General features: G+C 41.3%; 1 protein-coding gene across 6 annotated transcripts in view; it reads right to left on the reverse strand.

Moving 5' to 3' along the window:
- Positions 1 to 864: 864 nt before the first annotated feature.
- LOC138757225 (endophilin-A1-like) overlaps positions 865 to 17,991 on the reverse strand; it is a 225,909-nt gene continuing 208,782 nt past the window's right edge. For 3 of the 6 annotated variants that reach the window (XM_069924232.1, XM_069924221.1, XM_069924233.1), the window contains 5 exons: positions 12,599 to 12,727; positions 12,123 to 12,281; positions 6,045 to 6,148; positions 3,595 to 3,716; positions 865 to 1,603 (listed from right to left, as the gene is read on the reverse strand). In XM_069924232.1, the coding sequence (XP_069780333.1) occupies positions 1,404 to 1,603; positions 3,595 to 3,716; positions 6,045 to 6,148; positions 12,123 to 12,281; positions 12,599 to 12,727 (714 nt within the window). In that variant the 3' untranslated portion in view covers positions 865 to 1,403. The remainder of the gene's footprint in view (positions 1,604 to 3,594; positions 3,717 to 6,044; positions 6,149 to 12,122; positions 12,282 to 12,598; positions 12,728 to 17,991) is intronic. The other 3 variants (XM_069924243.1, XM_069924224.1, XM_069924251.1) reach the window with 2 other exon arrangements.

The raw sequence follows: 17,991 nt of genomic DNA on the forward strand, positions 1-17,991 counted from the left end.
AGGGCAATAGGACCTGTAGAGCAGTGCTGTGACTCCACTTGCTGCTTTCCTGGGTCCACACTAGTGGCAATGTTGCTGTTACAGCAACATTGTATATTGCTACAATTCTCTGAATGTAATTCTCTCTGACTTCTTTCTCTGTCAGAGGTGCTGTCTCGGTATTGTCCCTCTTAGTGTGGCACTCCCTCATTGCAGCAATACCTCATTCCTGCCCTTCCTGCAATGTAGCAGTACCTCGGTACTGGCCCTTTGATAGTGCAATAATCACTCAGTATTGCCTCTTGGTGCTACTGCTGTGGTAATCCCTCTGTATCACACCTCTGGAAATTCTTAACAATCCCTCAGTACTGTCCCTCCCACTATGCTGTCCTGTTACAGTGCAGCAGTCCCTCATTCTTCCTCTCTGACAGTGTGGCTTTCCATCAATATTGCCCATCTTAAGTGCGGCCGTAGCTTGATATTGTATCTTGCAGAGTTTAGCCTTCCTTCAACACTGCCCTTCATCATTCAGTACTGTCCCTCTGACAGCACAGTGCTCCCTCAACACTGCCCCTCCAGACAGCGTAGCATTCCTTCGATATTCCCTCCACAACTGTGCAGCTCCACTGATAGCACTGAGTTACTTTTTGCTTGTTGAATTCAGAAATCTGCTCCATGAAAGAAGTTAATGGTACATTGATAGTTGCGAGGTCGTGGATTGATGCAGAGTAGTGGTGCACTGAGGGCAGGAAAGAAAAGACCTGCTGAGCAACAGCATTATAATCCTTGTCCTGTATCACCTATCAATTACTTGGAGATTTTGAATCTTAATTGTGAAATATGAGTCAATTGTTCCTTGGAAAAATAATCCAGTGATAGAAAGAGAGTGTTTACAGATCATTTTAATAGATAGGGTTTCACACATTAAGCAACCAAATTTTCAATCACTGTATTTTCCGATTCAGCAGAATTAGAATAAAACAATTCATATAGCACATATTCTTTCTTGTTTTTAGTTTAGATAAATATATTCTCAGGAACCAAACTGTACAGCTTTACCACTGTTACAAAAATAAGGTAAGCAAGATGCAGCAGAATTCACATGTGGACAGAGGTTCAGAATGGTGAAGCATTCACTGGTCACATCCACAACTCGATTGTACATTGTTAAGCATGATAGTTGTGCTGTAGTCCTCACTGAGGGCAGAATGAACTGAACATTTCCGAAATGGTAAGGATCAGCAACATTTGTGCATACATTCACGACATTTGGAACTAAATGCAACAAGTGGGATTATGATACATGTAAACCAAAGACTTTACACCAATGGAACTCACTGATAACCAGTGTCACAAACTGCACCACCTCTATCAGTTTAACAAGTGGCACAAATATCATGGCAGGTTGGGCTACAATAATTATTCTAATGAGGTAAAGGAACTAATACTTGAACATAGTTAATTGGGAAAAATCCTGACTGTCCGTGGAGCATTCCTTCATACCAGTTGTCATCGATTTGATTGGTGAGAGTGATGACATCACCTTCTTTGAAGCCCAGCTCTCCTTCATTCTCTGGCTCAAAGTCATATGCAGCTCTGCAACATGGTTGGTCTAACGGCGTGCCTGCAGTTTAGAAAGCCAGAACTTTTATATTCATTATTTGTTCATCAGCAAGACCATATTAAAACCAATCCTACTGCCCGATCATTATGCCAGGTTTTAAACGGCCTTTACGAGGGGTTTTATTTTAATATCAGTGAACTCAAAGACAACTGTGCCCAAGATGGCAATGGCCATGGTTTTCAGCAGACCATGAGGGTTACAGGCTCCGGAGCAGTAGAACACTCTCCCCTAAGCCCCAAGAAGGAGAAGCCTGGGAGAAGACCGGATAAGGTAGGTGACCAGTGAAGGGCTCAGAGGCTGAAGAACTCAACAGGCTGCAGCTGCTGGAGACAGGTTTGTAAGAATGATGCATCAGGTTCAGGATTCAAGAGGGCAATGATAGTGAAGGTGGCTCCTAAAGAGCGTTAACAGATTCCTAATCTTTTTAGAGGTTCAGAACAAGGAGCTTGGGTTCACTGCGGGAAGGAACAGGGGGCTGTGTGGCAGTAGAGGTTGTGGGATCTCAGGAGGTGTATCCACAGACTGTTGGTATTTCTGAAGGGACGCTGTTCTGCTTCTCTTTCTCTTATTGGTGTGGTTGTGTCTAGTGGTACCACTTTGTGGCAAACAAAAGTTAACAAGTTTTGTGTATTTATGTGCATAACTATAAAGGAATCTTGGATATTTATTTGGGTGCCTGCCTATATTTTCTTCATCAAGAAGGTTTGGCTTAAAATATGGGGATAAATCTTTGAAAAAAATTAATTGTTAACTGCTATTGCAAGCAATTATCATAACTGGTGATACAGTACAGGGTAAAAGGTTGAAAGCATAAAATGGGCCAAATGTACTCCACTATGCCGTAGCTCTCTGACACAGTTTAAATATCTCTTCCTTATTTTCTTAGCTTCAAATGTCAAGCAGTGGAGAAATAAACAGCACTCAAACAGATCTGAGAAATCCCAAATATATTTTCACTTGGAAGGTTTTGTGTAAGGTTTAAGGTTATCTTCCACTTATCTCAGCAGTCTTGCTTTGTAAGTGCATTAACGGAAGGACCAAAAATAAGAGAGACCTCTAGGCAGCCCTCAACACTGGTTTCTGGCAAGAAATGTTGTAGCGCCCACGAAACAGTGGCACTGCGTAAAGAAAGGAACACGTCTGCACTGAGCTGAGTGAACCAGTAACTGACTCTTTATTCAAACACACCGCGCTACAGAAGCAATACTGCAAAATCCCCCATCCACCAGGCTGGCTCACGGGAGTAACGTCAGCACGCAGTCTCAGGAGCAGCGCTCACTCCCCCGCAGTCCGCTCTTTAACCCTGGCACTTCTCCTCAGTGAGGAAGCGGTCTCTGTGCCATTGTGTGTTGGCTTTGTGCTGTGGTGATTCAGCCCCTTGTGTATGGGGCTGCACCAGACCACTTCTTTCTTTGACATGGCTTCGCGGACGAAGATTTATGGAGGGGGTAAATGTCCACGTCAGCTGCAGGCTCGTTTGTGGCTGACAAGTCCGATGCGGGACAGGCAGACACGGTTGCAGCGGTTGCAGGGGAAAATTGGTTGGTTGGGGTTGGGTGTTGGGTTTTTCCTCCTTTGCCCTTTGTCAGTGAGGTGGGCTCTGCGGTCTTCTTCAAAGGAGGTTGCTGCTCGCCAAACTGTGAGGCGCCAAGATGCACGGTTTGAGGCGATATCAGCCCACTGGCGGTGGTCAATGTGGCAGGCACCAAGAGATTTCTTTAGGCAGTCCTTGTACCTTTTCTTTGGTGCACCTCTGTCACTATACTGCATTCATCTGGGAAATGCCATATAATCCACTTAGCATAACTCAAATTTACAGCAAAAGGAATTAATTTTCCCATCAACTGATTACCCTTCTGTTCCCATTCTCATGGTGACCTCTGATTGAAATCAGTGTGATATGTGGTGGGAAAAAATAATGTAATGATTGATCTATTTAACAGCAATTGCCTGTTCAAGAGGGAACAGCTATTCATAACGGATGCAGTTACCTGGTGTCTTTTGACCACTATGAGTAACTCCACCATTCGGCTGGACGTCTTCGCCAAAATCGTAAGTCAAGCGAGGTTTTGGTTTGTATTCCCTTCGAGGGCGTGCTGTCGCCTCTTTCATTCTGTAAAAAAAATCACATCAAAGGCAATTTACAGTTACTGGTTACTCCATTGTGAAAGTCATCAGGCAAAACCAAGAGCAGATACCACCCCCCCTCAACTGTATCCCTCCCCCCTTCAAATCTGTGTGGACCTGTGTGATCTGGACATCTGCATCTTGGGTGGCAATGTGAACAGAGAACCACTGGAGGTTTGGATGGTGATGCACCCCAGAGTCAGCACTGAGTCTAGGAAGTTCAGTGACATCCAAAGCTAACAGCTTCTGCAAACACCCTTCCATTTAAATGGTTCACCAGCCTACATTATAATGCTAAATGAAACAACAGGGCTTTTTTTCCCCTTGTTGTTTTAGTTAGTAGTCACATTTTCAGATAATTTACATATGTTGATGTGCTTTTGAATACATTATTCTTTAATTTAGATTATGCAATTGTTTTCAACAAAATTTCTAAATATCTATGCTCAGGGGAGATACTGAAGATACTGCAAATATTTTGATCAAATGAACAGTTGGATGTCCTGGGGAAAAAGGGGATGGGGGCAGGGGGAGGGGTTCTGAGACTGTCTGGCACCTGCTCATCAACTTCACCTGCTAGCCACAGCAGTGAGGCCTCCAGGGTGCTGGCAGCCACATGGCTGTTGATGTAATTGGCAGACCGCTATCGTCTCCACATCCCCTCTCAGCCTTTGTTGCAATCTCCATTTTTTCATCCCACAAATGGTTGCATCTGACCATCAACCATTCTTCACTTGGGTCCACCAATCACTTACCCATCCCTTTCCCTCACCTCTTCAAACTGGCCTCCTCTCCTTTCTGATACAGGGTCTCAACATGAAATGTCAACTATTATCCAGAGATGTTATCAAACCCACTGACTTCCACCAGCAGTTTGTTTTTTTAAAATTCTGCTTCATGTTTATCATTCTGTTCTGTCATTAAATAGGTGTACTCCTATTAGTCAGGAAATAAAACTACTTTTGGCATTCCTGAACCATGTAGTAACGTTAACTTTGCTATAAATATGGTCTTGGAGCATCCCTCAAAGCACAATATTAGCTTTGGCTCTCTCATTTCTGCCACCCTATCTTTATAGCCATATGTCTTCTACTGGAATCCTTGCTCTGGTTTTACTGCTTAAATCAGCCTGTTCATTGCTCTGCTGGTACAAAACAGCTCTGAACAATTAATGGTTGGCTTGCTGCAGGGAGAGACTGACAGAGGCAATAGGAATTTTGATCTTTCCTCAATCTGATGTAAAATATTCTGCGTCTCTGTGGTATTCAATTAGGCAGCCCAGTTGACAGTAGGCCTTTATATAGTTTTAAAAAAGCAAATTTAAAGGCAGATATTCTCCATCTTTATCACTTCACTTACCTTCACAAAAGCTCCGAGGGCAGATTCAGCAGGTGAACTTCGATCCGTCTAGAGGGTATAGTCAGAGGAGAAGCGAGGTCGTTCCACCACCTCCATAAAGGCAACACCACTGAAAGCAGCTGCAATGGAGCGGGCTGATGACGTCGCGATGACATTGTCAGCCCGCGACCCAGGAGCACGATTTTTTAAATCCATATGCACTCTTGGCAGTGAATGGTGCACAGGAGATCTGCTTGAGTCCTGAGACTGCTTGAACAGATCTCCACCAGCGCTCTTACCTGCTCTTCGGTCCCATTTTGGGGATAGGAAGCTTTCCCTTCTTGGCATGTATGTTTGACGTCACGGCAACGGGTGGCGCTACTGCACCACTCCCCCCGCCTCCCTCAGCTCCGGTAAACGGCTCCCGACGCTGCTCAGTATGAAGGCAACACTAGATCAACCTTATAGGCCTTCTCCTTAAAAGGTAAATTCACCTTATTTTTTTCGTTGAGCCGGCTTTAATAAGCAGTTGCTCCATAAAAAGGCCTAGTGAGTGTCACCTTCCCTATCAGATCTAGGGGAACAGAGCAAGAGAAGGCCTATTTCTGTACTGACACTGACTAAAGTCCATGGATATACAATTGATTTGAAACCCTTTATCTTTTAAACAGCAGTACTTAGCAACAAGATTATCCTGATTATTACACACTTTACTCGAGTGAGGAGCAAAATCTGCAGAACATTAAATGCAATGAAAGAAAAATTGCGACATAAGCTTCACTGTTTTGGCACTGCAATAACAATAAACTCAAAAGAATCTACTCAAGGCAAATTAATTTCTTAATTGCACCATTTGCTTAAAGTAATCACATCGGAATTGAGGTAGAGGAATTAACTAAACTGAGGCAAGAGAAGTTATTTGTTGATGCTCTTTACTCTTTGATGCAAACTTAATGGGCTGTAATCTCGTGCTTACCGCTGCTCCAGTTGCACAGAGAGGGCCTGGTAAATCTCTGTGGCTTGTCTGTGATACTCCAGCTGTGCTTGTACCAAAGCTGTAAGCTGGTTCACTTGCTCAATCTAAAAATATTCACAAAGGCAAACAATCCCTTCAGTCACATTTCAGGAATCTGTTCTAATACAGAATGTCTCATGAATGAAATCAATCACAACACTGCGGATACTGGAGAGCTAAAATTAAAATCAGAAAAAGCTGGAAACATTCAGATCTCCACATCTGTGGGGATAGAAAGAGAGCTAATGTTTCAAGTCAGACAACTTGTATCCTTTCCCTTGCATCTAATAATGACAGGAGGAGACCATCAGTTGCATTTTTTTCCTTGTACACTTGCAAACACACACCCATTAACTGATTATTTAGCTAATAATCTACTTTAGGGTCACTTACAGTAGCCAACTAACCAGCACACCTTTGAGAAATGGTAGGAAACCTGAATACCTGGAGAAAACTCTAGAGGGTTAAATTACGAAAAGTTTAAATCCTGCAAACAAATGCATTTGAGATTCTTTTGGTTTAATCTTGTACAAGTTATTCTAAACTGTATAAGCCAAGCTCACCAGAATACAGGCCACCATATTTCTGTTCCTGACCCACAGCTAGCAGAATTATAAATTATTCTCCCACCCTCACACACTGTTTATATTTTCAGTCATTCCCATCTGACCCCACAACCCTCTGTCTAATAAACTATGCCTCATTTCCATTTCTAATTCTCTTCTCTGAAATCTGCTAATGTGCTGAGGCCTCTCAGGATTCTCTTCATCTCTCCATGTGTCAAACTCCCCTATCCCAAAATAACCCTTGAAATAGAAATGAATAGCATTCTGCACTAAGATGTCACAACTCCACCTTGAAAGAAGGGCAGCGTTCTCTTTGGTGTCCTGGGCAAGTCTTCATTAATTATCATATAATTAACATAATTCTGTGGCTGGAAGCTAGCTGTGAATACATTGGACGCTGTTCCCTGCCTTGAAAAAACTGCTTTGGCTACAAAGCACTCTTCACTATGAATGACACTGTGGAAATACACGCAACTTCCATTTATGCATTCAATTTTATGATTAATTAAATGCAAGAGCTGTTCACATCATTGAATTAAAAACTAGAGAAATGGGAGCAGAAGTTGGCCATTTACCTTGTCGAGCCTGCTACGCCATTCAATAAGATCATGACTGATCTTTCCCCCTTCACTTCAGAGACCCCCATCTGTATCCCTCCCCGGATCTAGAAAAGCTAATTAATTTGAGGCCCGGAAGGTGGCGGTACATACCTGACAACCTCTTACTTTATCTCTCTTTTTAGTTTAGTCTTGAACTACTGTATCTTGTTTCCTTGCTCTTATTCTTTTTCTATTTTACTTTCTTTTTTCAGGGGGAAGAGAGGGGATGAAGGAGGGAGGGGAGGTCCAGTTAATTATAGTTAGACATGCAATAGCTATTAATAGATATACATTATTTATTTCAGAAAATTATTTTGTCTTTTGTACTGTTTGACTTGAAAATTTGTAAATAAAATATAATAAAAGATCACGACTGATCTAGCTGTGAGCTCCTCAATTTATCTACCTGTTTTCCATAATCTTTAATTTCCTGTACTCGTCACAAATCCATCTGTAATGGAAGATTTAAACCATGTTTTTTACTTTTGCAGTCTTTGCTTCTGAAAGGCTGAGAACCTGCTTGTTTTTTTAGAATCAGCAGACATAAGCTAAATTCCACCGAGGGGCCAGAGATGCTGTTATCTGACGAAAGGACATCTGTATACCAAGAACATTTAATCTTCCTGCTTGTTTTGGTCACAGACTGTCAGAGTTCTAGCCTTGATGCAAAATAAACCATTGTATTCAAACTGATAGGCTGAAAATTACGTTATTCGATAGAAGTCTAACATGCTAGCTTGCTCGCTTATCTTTCTTACTGTGCTGGGAATAGGTGCTTGGGTAAGCAGTTTTTGGGTAATATAAGCCATGGTCCCACTGCTTAAGTTTGAGACTCTCCGAGAGGTGGCAACATCTTTCAGGAAGAAGAAGAACTTCTAGAGTCCAGCCAATGTCCTGGTTGGGGGAGGTGGAGAAGCTGCTACCGGTGCCCCGACAAGCTACTACAAGCGTTGCCTCGCTTCGGCAGTTGGGACCAGTGCAGGTGTTGATAAGTATAGTTGGGAAGGGCTAGCATATTGTAGTTTGAAATCAGCTTTTGAATTTGTAATAAACATTTGTATAATCTGAACTGCTCTATTTTTTTTCGGTAGCTCAAACACTGTGACCAATCTAAAACGAACAAAGTGAGAGGTACAAGTTTACCCAGGACACCATCTAATTGCACCTTAAATACTTCCTTAGGCAGAGAACTTTGCTGATCTCTGTTGTAAATCTATTTCTCCAAACCTTGAGCCTATATCATCCATAGCTAGTTTCAACTACCAGTGGAAATAACTTTCCTGCTTCAATCTTATCTTTCATAATTCTATGTGTTTCTATAAGATTCCCTTTCATGTAAATTCCAGCAAGTATTGTCCAAGGTGACTTAATCTCTCCTCAAAAGCAAACCCCCCCTCATCTGAAACTTTTTGGAGCGCCGACATGACGCCACAAGTGGGCTCTAGTTTGTTACCAATGATCATCACTGCCATTATTCACTGTGTTTTTTGCCATCCAGCAGAATTTCTAGAATTTGGTACTGCATTTACCTTCTTTTATAAGCGAATATCAAGTTTTTTTTGGAATAAATACGAAACATTATTCATATTATTAAATACATTATTCTAAAATCTGAAAAATTCCAAAATCTGAAACACTTCTGGTTCCATGCATTTTGGATAAGGGGAGTAAGGAGCCTCACCAGCACCCTGGACCTGGAGAGTTGCAGCAGAATCTTCAGGCTCTTAAATTCAATCCCTCTAGCATTGAAGGCCAACATTGTATTTGCCTTTTTAATAACCTGCTGCACCTGCACACCATACTTTTGTGATTCATGCACTACCAATCGCAGTACTAGGCTCAACAGCATGCTGCAGTTTAAATAATAAATAAAGAGTTGATTTTAATAATAATCCTATTTGTTCCTTCTAAAGTGGATGACTTTGCATTTATGAATTCCATCCGCCAGACTCTTGTCCACTCTCTAAACCTACCTAGATCTCTACACAGGCATTCTGTGTTTTTAACACTCAATTTAGTGAGTGTAATAGATATATGACACTTGGTCCCCTCCTCAAAACCATTTATGTACGGCCCATGCCCAGGTGAAGAAGATCTCACAATGAGGATTAGTGGGCATTGCCAAGGAAAGTAGTGCAAAGATGGAAGAGGATGCAGGAGAGGAGCAGCAGGGCAGAATGAAGAGAATGAAGGCAGAGTGAACTAAATCAAAGGGGGGGGGGGGGGGGAACAGAATAGGGGCAGACATGGAGAGAGCCAGAGGGAGAATGGAGGCAGAGGAAAGGGGAGTTGTGCATCTTGGCAAATCTCAAAAGGAATTGTGAAAATGGGTGTCACCTGCTGCAGGAACCACAGCAGGAGGGCAAAGGTGAGAGGGGTCATCTTTGCAGGATCAGAAAAAGAACCTACATTCAAATTGGGCACTAAAAGCATATTTAGCCTGCTCGGGGCTAATTCCAATTGAAGCCCCAGCATCAAGAAATTGAACAAAGCATGTAAGTGATGCAGGTGTCAATTCTCTGTTGTATTTCATGCATGTAATTACCTCACCGACTTGTGCATCACCCATTACTCATGTGCCAACAAAGGGGCACATCTCAGAATCTGCAATTTTAATACTTAGTGAAACTAGGAATACATCACGTAGATTAACAGTGTCTTTGCTGGAATATACTTGTTATGCTTACAAACAGCCCTAAGTCAATCAGAAATCCCACCCTGTGCACAGACTGAAGCACTGATCTGCACGGATGCTCAATGGGCCTCTGTCTGTGCTGACATTTCATTGCTGCCTTCTGTGGGGAACTGCAACCCCCACCCCTGTGGGCCTATTGTGTCAGAGGTGCTTTATCTAGAAAATGGAGCACTCCAGTTCCATGCCCTCTGCACCACACATTTCCTGCGTCTGTTGTTAAGAGAGCTCTGAAAGAACTGACTAATTTCCCATGACTCACAGTGCAAGTGATGCTCCATTTGCCTCCTTAATTACAAATATCAGTGAAGAAACCACACCAACAATCTGTTAAACCAAGGATGTCCTAATGACATGTATTTTGATGAACTATGTTCTGGTGTTCAATACACTAGGTAGGAGGAAGTCAAATTCCCAAGCTGCATGGATTCAAGGTTATGGACAATTGGCAGATTGTGTTGGTGACATCAGAAGTCAGATCAAGAATACCAGCATGGACAGGGACTCAGAAAGAAAGCTTTTGGGATCGGGGTGGGGTAAAAAGGATACTCAATGGCCAAACAGTAGCTAGACTACGACATTTGAAATTTAGCTCAGGACTGAAGACCATGCAGAAAAGGAGAAGATTCCAGGAAGGGAGGAGCTCTCCATTAGTCGTCCCATGTTGAATTGGGGGAGACTTTCTGCCGCTGGCATGTTATCAGATGACGTGAAATGAAGCTGACAAAAGTATGGCATCAGATGTGTTTGGGAATTTGAGTTTGGAATTATTTCAGCTGCTCATTTTCTTCTCCCAGCACTTACCCATTCCACTTAAATTAAAAGTTGGACAAATATGAATGCAATGCTGCCATTTGATTTAGTTAATGTTGGAGACAGGTGCCATCCTCAAAATTTATTCCCAGAGATTTATCTAAGGAAGTGTAACTGTACAGATTGCATTTTAGAAGCAATAGCTTACACGCATTCATCATCTATGGATTTATCTAATACCAACAACTCTCCACGCAAGGGTGAAGAAACCAGTCTGGGCTTGAAGGGTGGTATTGTTAGTGTAGTGATTAGTACAAAGCTATTACACTACCAGCGATCAGGGTTGGAATCTGGCACTGACTGTAAGGAGTTTATACATTCTCCCTGTATCTGTGTGGTTTGTCCCCGGGTACTCTGCTTTCCCCTTCCATGCAAAACATAGGTTCTTCTAGGTGTAATTGGGCAACATGGCTTTAAATAGCTGGAATCAGTTTGACCGTGCTGTGAATAAAATATAAAAATTTAAATTTAAAGGGCTCACATCTGAAACATCAACCGCCTTTTACTTTCTATGGTTGTTGCACATCCTTAACAGTTTCCTTAGCACTTTTTTATGCTGTGCTAGTCCCCCGCATTGGCAGATTTACTTGTTTACCTCCTGGTGAAATTCAGCCGCGGGAAACCAAAATCTTAAATTTTATTAAATTAAAAACACAATGCTGGAGAAACTCAGCAGGTCACCCGGCGTTCTTTATATAGAAAAGATAAAGATACATAACCAATGTTTCATGAAATCTTCATTTTCATGCTGTTTTCTTAACAACAAAATCAAGTAGAATTTTTTTCCCCTTTTTGCAGGCTGACACATTGACAAAGTACCTTCACTGAATCCTTTGCTGTGTGGACTGAAAATTGTGGATGAAAACAGATGTTTGGAGTGAATTAGCACACAATCAGCCAGGAATTGTTACTCAACTGCTGTATAATGACAGATACACCAGACCTCTCTCTAGTTTTAAGAGAGTGGTAGGAGTTCCACAGAAATGAAAAATTCAAACTGAGTGCACAGGCACTCCTTTAATCATTGGTGCATTTGCAACAGACCCAACTCATGCTGTTGTGGGCCACAGTCCAGGAACAGTCAAACATGGAACAGAGGACAAAGGCCAGAAATGTGCAGGGGACAGTCAAATCTCAACATGTTCTCCATTGTCAGATAAAGGGACTCTACTGAAACCTGCATGGAGTGTGTGTTTGTACATCTGCTACCTCTCCCAGCACGTGATGGTGCCTGGAGTGCTAACAGATGCAAGATGGAGGTGACAGGAAGATCAAATAGTAAGAGAAACAAGACACCAACAATAAAAAAAATTCAGTATAACATTGAGCAATTAAATGGTTAGCTCATTCCCAACGCACAGGTCCTTACATCACTCTCCAGTAGGTTAAACATGCTTGATTCTGCAATTTCTTTTGATTCATCAAATTTTTCCAGTGCCTGTCGAATCTCATCATCTGTTATCTTCCCTTGTCTTTTCTTCTTGTAGTCAAAATCCAGTCGGCGTCCCTCTAGTTTCTTCAGGTGATGCTGTCGGTGAATAAATAAATATACTCTATGAGAATGACAATCAGAATATGAGGGAAAACACCTTGAAAATCAGATTGTATCTTGACCAGGGTCAACCCCTCTATCTCTTGCAGGTTATGCATTATGTACTGGTCAATAGAAGATTACCATTGGCTCTCTGGTCAAGGTGAGTTCACATTTATGCTGCAATACAAACTGACAACTGATGAATAAAAATGCTCTAAGAATAACAGATGGCAATTCTTGACTCGTCTCCAATAGTTTTATGGGCTATTCTACAGATACATCTTTGGCAGCTCCATAAACAACTGACGTACCTGCTCCTGATAATACGACTTCAGAGGTGGTTGAACAACCATCACATAAAACGTATGGGGTCTGGAGTATTGGTGTACTTGGGCCACATGGGCTTGTGGGCTGGAAAAGCCTGTTACTAAGCTGTATCTCTAAATTAAAAAAAAATTCAAACTCAACATCGGTAGCCTGAAGACTGATATAATTTACACGAGACCATAAGAGATAGGAGCAGAAGTAGAGCATTGGGCTTATTGAGTCTACTCCTCCATTCCATCATGAGTTGATCCATTCTCCCACTTAGTTCTTCCTTCCCGCCATAGCCCTTGATACCCTGGATACCTATCAATCTCTGCCTTAAATACACCCAACAACTTGGCCTCCATAGTCACCTGTGGCTGCAAATTCCAGACATTCAACACTCTCTGGCCAAAGAAATTCCTCTGCATCTGTTTTAAATGGGTGCACTTCAATCCTGAAGTTGTGCCCTCTGTTGTAGACTCCGCAAACCAACATTGCCACATCTACTCTGTCCGGGGCCTTTCAACATTTAAAATGCCTCTATGAGGTTCCCCCAACTCCCTCATTCTTCTGAACTCCAAGGAGTACAGTCCAAGAGCTGTCAAACATTTCTCGTGTTAATCCCTTCGTTCTAAGAATTATTCTTGTGAATCTTCTCTGAACCCTCTCCAATGACAGCACATCCTTTATTAAATAAGGAGCTGAAAAATATACCCCTGACTCCAAGTGAGAATTCACCAGTGCCTTATAAAGCCTCACTATCACATCCCTGCTCTTATATCCTGCTCTTCTAGATAGGAATACCAACATTGCATTTGCCTTCATCACCTTTAGGTTAACCTTTATGGTATCCTGCACGAGAACACCCAAGTCCCTTTGTACCTCCAAATTTTGAATTTTCTCCCCATCCAAATAATAATCTGCCCATTTATTTCTTCTGGCAACTTTCCAACATTGTATTTCATTTGCCACTTCCTTGCCTTTTCTCCTAATCTCTCTGCAGCCCATTTCCCCATCTCTACCTGCCTCTCCACCTATCTTTGTATCATCTGAAAACTTTGCCACAAAGCAATTTATTCTGCAATTCAAATAATTAACATACAACATAGAAGGAGTGGCCCCCTAACAGCTCTGTCCGTTACAATAGCTTGGATCACACAGTGGCCACCCATTTCAATTCCCCATCTCATTTCCTTGCTGAATGCCTATCCATGGTCACATGCACTGCCAGTCTGAGATCACCCACATATTGGAAGAATAACACCTCATCCTTCACCTGGGCACTCTCCAACTGGATAGCATTAACATTGACCTCCTATTTCCAATAATCCCCTCCCCTTCTTCTTCCACCTGTCGCCTTTCCCCCAGCTCTCTCTCTCTCCCCCTCTCTTTCATTCTCCCTCTGTCTCCTTTCACATAGCCTAAATCAATTCTCGCATTTCCTCTTATCATATCCAATTAACCTTTTGGTTCTTTGTCTGGACTCCTCCCCTCCCATTCTCCACCCACCCTTCCCCTTTCCAGTCGTTATTCAGACGCCTTCCTGTTTTTTGCTTAGACTTTAAAGAGGGTTCAGGCCCAAAACATCAGTAGTATATCTTTAGCCATTTTCAGGTGGAATAGCTGGGAGAGTGTAGCTCTGGAGCTGGCTACAGGTTGTGCAAAGCGACATTCAGGTGGCAGCACTGAAGGAGCTGTTCTGGCACCTGAAAAGTCCGCAGCGAGGAGAGGCGCCGCGGAGCAAACAATGACTTCTGTCGATTGTGACTGTAGTCCCGCCCACTTTCAGGTACCTGAGGGAGCGCTCGGAAGCGGAGAATACACCTACCAGAGGAGAGTTTGTTAAGTACTCCTTGGGTCAGGGTTCTCCACTTTCAGGTGGCTTCCCAACAGCTGCATTCAGGTATTTTAGGCGGCTTTACATTGGGGTATGCTAGCCACCTGAAAGCGGCTTTTCTCTATATGGATCCTGCTTGACCGGCTGAGTATTTCTGCATATTTTCACTATCTCCTTTGTCTAGCCTGCTTCTGGTTTCCTCAAAAAATTTCAGTAGGTTTGTTAAGCAAAATTTTCCCTTAAGATAGACTTTAGGGTCTATCTTGTCATGAATCTCAGATACTTCATAACTTCATCCTTGACAATCAACTGCAAAAACCTCCCAATCACCAACATTAGGCTAATAGTTCTATAATTTCTGCTTCCTCCCTTCCTTTTTAAACAGCAGAGTGACCTTTGCAATTTTCCAGTCCTCTGGAACCTTGCCAAAATCTATAGGACTGCATCACAAATGGCCAAGCAGCAGCTGTAGAGAAACAGCGAGCAGATCAGAACAGAGACATGAAACAGAGTTTCTGCTCAGAATCAGAATTTATTGACATGAACATGTCACAAAATTTGTTGTTTGCGGCAGCATCACGGTGTGAATAATGCTATAAATTACATTTCAAAAATAAATAAATAGTACAAGAAAATAGGGTAAAGTGAGGTAGTGCCTGTGGTTCATTTCCAATCAGAAATCCGATGGCAGTGGGGAAGATGTCCTTGTGCCACTGGGTGTTCAGTTGTTTAAACACTGCCTCTTGTAGATGTCCTCGATGGAGTAAAGACTGGTGCCCATAATATTGCTGGCTGAATTAACAACTCTCTGGAGTTTTTTCCTGTACTGTGCATTGGCACCTCTATATCAGAAAGTGATGTAACTTGACACAATGCTCTCCATGGTACACCTGTAGAAATTTTTGAGTCTTTGGTGACATACCAAATCTCTCCAAACACCTCACAAAGTACAGCTGCTGGCAAGCCTTCTTCACAATTGCATAGACATGGAGGCCGCAGGACTGATCCTCAGTGCTGTTGACATCCAGGAATTTGAAGCTCGTAACCCTCTCTACTGCTGAGCCCTCAAAGAGGACTGGTTCGTATTCTGCTTTCCTCCTAAAGTTCACAATCTTCAGGCATATTTGGTTATTGCAATGCAAATTGAACCCAAATTGTTCCTATTTTAGTCATTTTGACCAAGCTTCCAAATTCATCTTCATTTTATAAAATACAAACTCTGCAATTTGTCAATAAATGGTCAGTATTTTCAAGTAGATTTGAAGAAAAAAAATTGTTTTCCTTTAACTCTCAATACCTATCCACCACATCCAGAACATGATGGGACACTCTCTCCTTGCCTATATGAGTACATCTCCAACATTACTCAAGAAGTTTAACAGAATTCAGGACAACAAGACAAAATAGCCCACTTGATTTACACCCTACCAAGGATATTCCAACACTGGTGAACAGTGGTTCCAATGATTATCCTTAATAAAATGCACCACAATTAGATTCAGTAAATGAAGAAATTATACCTTGCTTTATGTTGCCTAAAAAACATCTCAGAGGCTATCCACTTTCACATAACTTAACATCATTTAAAACTTGTACAGAACAATTTTTAATTTACACAGGGTTACACTAATCAAGATAAATAGTCACTTGAATAAAATTAAAATTAAATCTTTAAAAACACATCTCTTAGTGTCACGACAAACTACAGTTCTAGTTTAATTCCTGAAGTCTTATTGGCGTAGCGGTTAGCGCAAAGCCTTTGCAGCGGCAGTGATCGGGATCAGACCTGGGTTCAAATCCCGCGCTGTCTGTAAGGAGTTTGTATGTTCTCCCTGTGTCTGCATGGGTTTTCTCCAGGGGTTCCAGTTTCCTCCCACCATTCAAAACATACCTGTGGTGTTGGTTAATGGGGTGCAAATTGGGCGGGACGGACTCATGGGCCGAAATGGCCTGTTACCATGCTGCATGTCTAAATTTATTTTTTTAATAAAAGCTGAGTGATTATTTCATTGTTTAAAATGGAGAGATTTCCTAGGCTTGAACCCACGAGCTCTCTAGCATGGCCGAGAACAAAGGAATATTTATTTGGCATGCACGAAGATATTGAGGTAACTGCGCATAGGCAAAATAAAGACGCTGCACTTTTTATTTTGAATTTTATTTTTAGCTATGTCTTAATATTAAACATTTACGTATATATATATATATATATATAATATATGATGCTTAAGCTCATCAGTAGAATGTAGTGTTTTTTTAAACTAATTCATAATAAGGGGTATCTTAAGATAATGCATGTGTAGAGAACACCTATTGTGCATGCGGGGGTATATATATTGCTGTTGCTTAGGGAGGGCTTCCTACCTCTCCCTTCTTTTTATATATACGCAGATCTTTTAATGAGGCTAGTATATCTCTTATTCTGAAAAAAAGTAAAAGAAGCAACAGAATATGCATATTATAGATAAATTTCATTACTTAATGTTGATATGAAAATTTTATCTGAAGTTTTCGCACATAGATTAGAAAATATTCTATCAATAATTATCAATTCGGACCAAACTAGTTTTATTAAAAAAGTTATTCTTATTAATAACATACATTGATTATTGAATATATTATATTTTCCCTCCACCCCAATGACAGAATTGTATGCTAAAAAAGCATTTGACTGAGTAGAATGGGAATATTTACTTGCTATTTTAGAGAAATTTAATTTTGGTCCAGATTTCATTAATTGGATTAAATTATTATATTCATGTCCCATAGTTTCGATTTGTTCTACCTCACCACAATTAAAGATGCTTAGGCTGTACAGGGGAATGCGACAAGGATGCCCTTTAAGTCTTTTGCTTTTTGATATAATATTGGAACCTCCAGCTGTTGCCTTTCAACAGTGTAAACAATTTAAAGGAATAACTAGAAATGGAGTTGAACATAAAGTATCTCTTTACGCAGATGATCTATTGCTCGTTATTTCAAATCTGGAGGTTTCTATATAAAATATATTAACTATGTTGGCCCAATTTGGCCAGTTTTCGGGTTATAAATTAAATTTGTATAAAAGTGAACTATTACCCTTAAAGGAATCTTTTTCAATGTTTCCTAAATTTCAGTTCAAAGTAGTGAAAGACCAATTGCAAAACTTAGGAATCACAATTATGAAAAGTTATAAAAATTTATTGAAAGAAATTTTTGTAGTATTACTTAATCAGATAAAAGTATAATTATTGGAATGGTCACCATTATCTATTACAATAATTGGACCTATCAATTCTATTAAAATGAACATTTAACCTAAATTTCTATTTTTTTTCAATCCTTATCAATTTTCATTCCCAAATCTTTCTTTTGTGGTGACAGACATGTTTGCAATGGTGAACTGGTCCCATTTCTCATGCGCGGTTGGCAGGGCAGTCACGGCAAGGATGGTGTCGTGGGACCGTTTCTTTCGGTCCAGACTAGAAGGTTGCAAATGCGCTTGCATGATCGGGACGTAAGTGCCAGGACGTTAGGGGCAGGACCGAGGACGAGCTTAAAGAATGCAGCACGGAATTC

Source organism: Narcine bancroftii, chromosome 1 (genome assembly GCF_036971445.1).
Source record: "Narcine bancroftii isolate sNarBan1 chromosome 1, sNarBan1.hap1, whole genome shotgun sequence".
In the NCBI taxonomy this organism is placed as follows: domain Eukaryota; kingdom Metazoa; phylum Chordata; class Chondrichthyes; order Torpediniformes; family Narcinidae; genus Narcine; species Narcine bancroftii.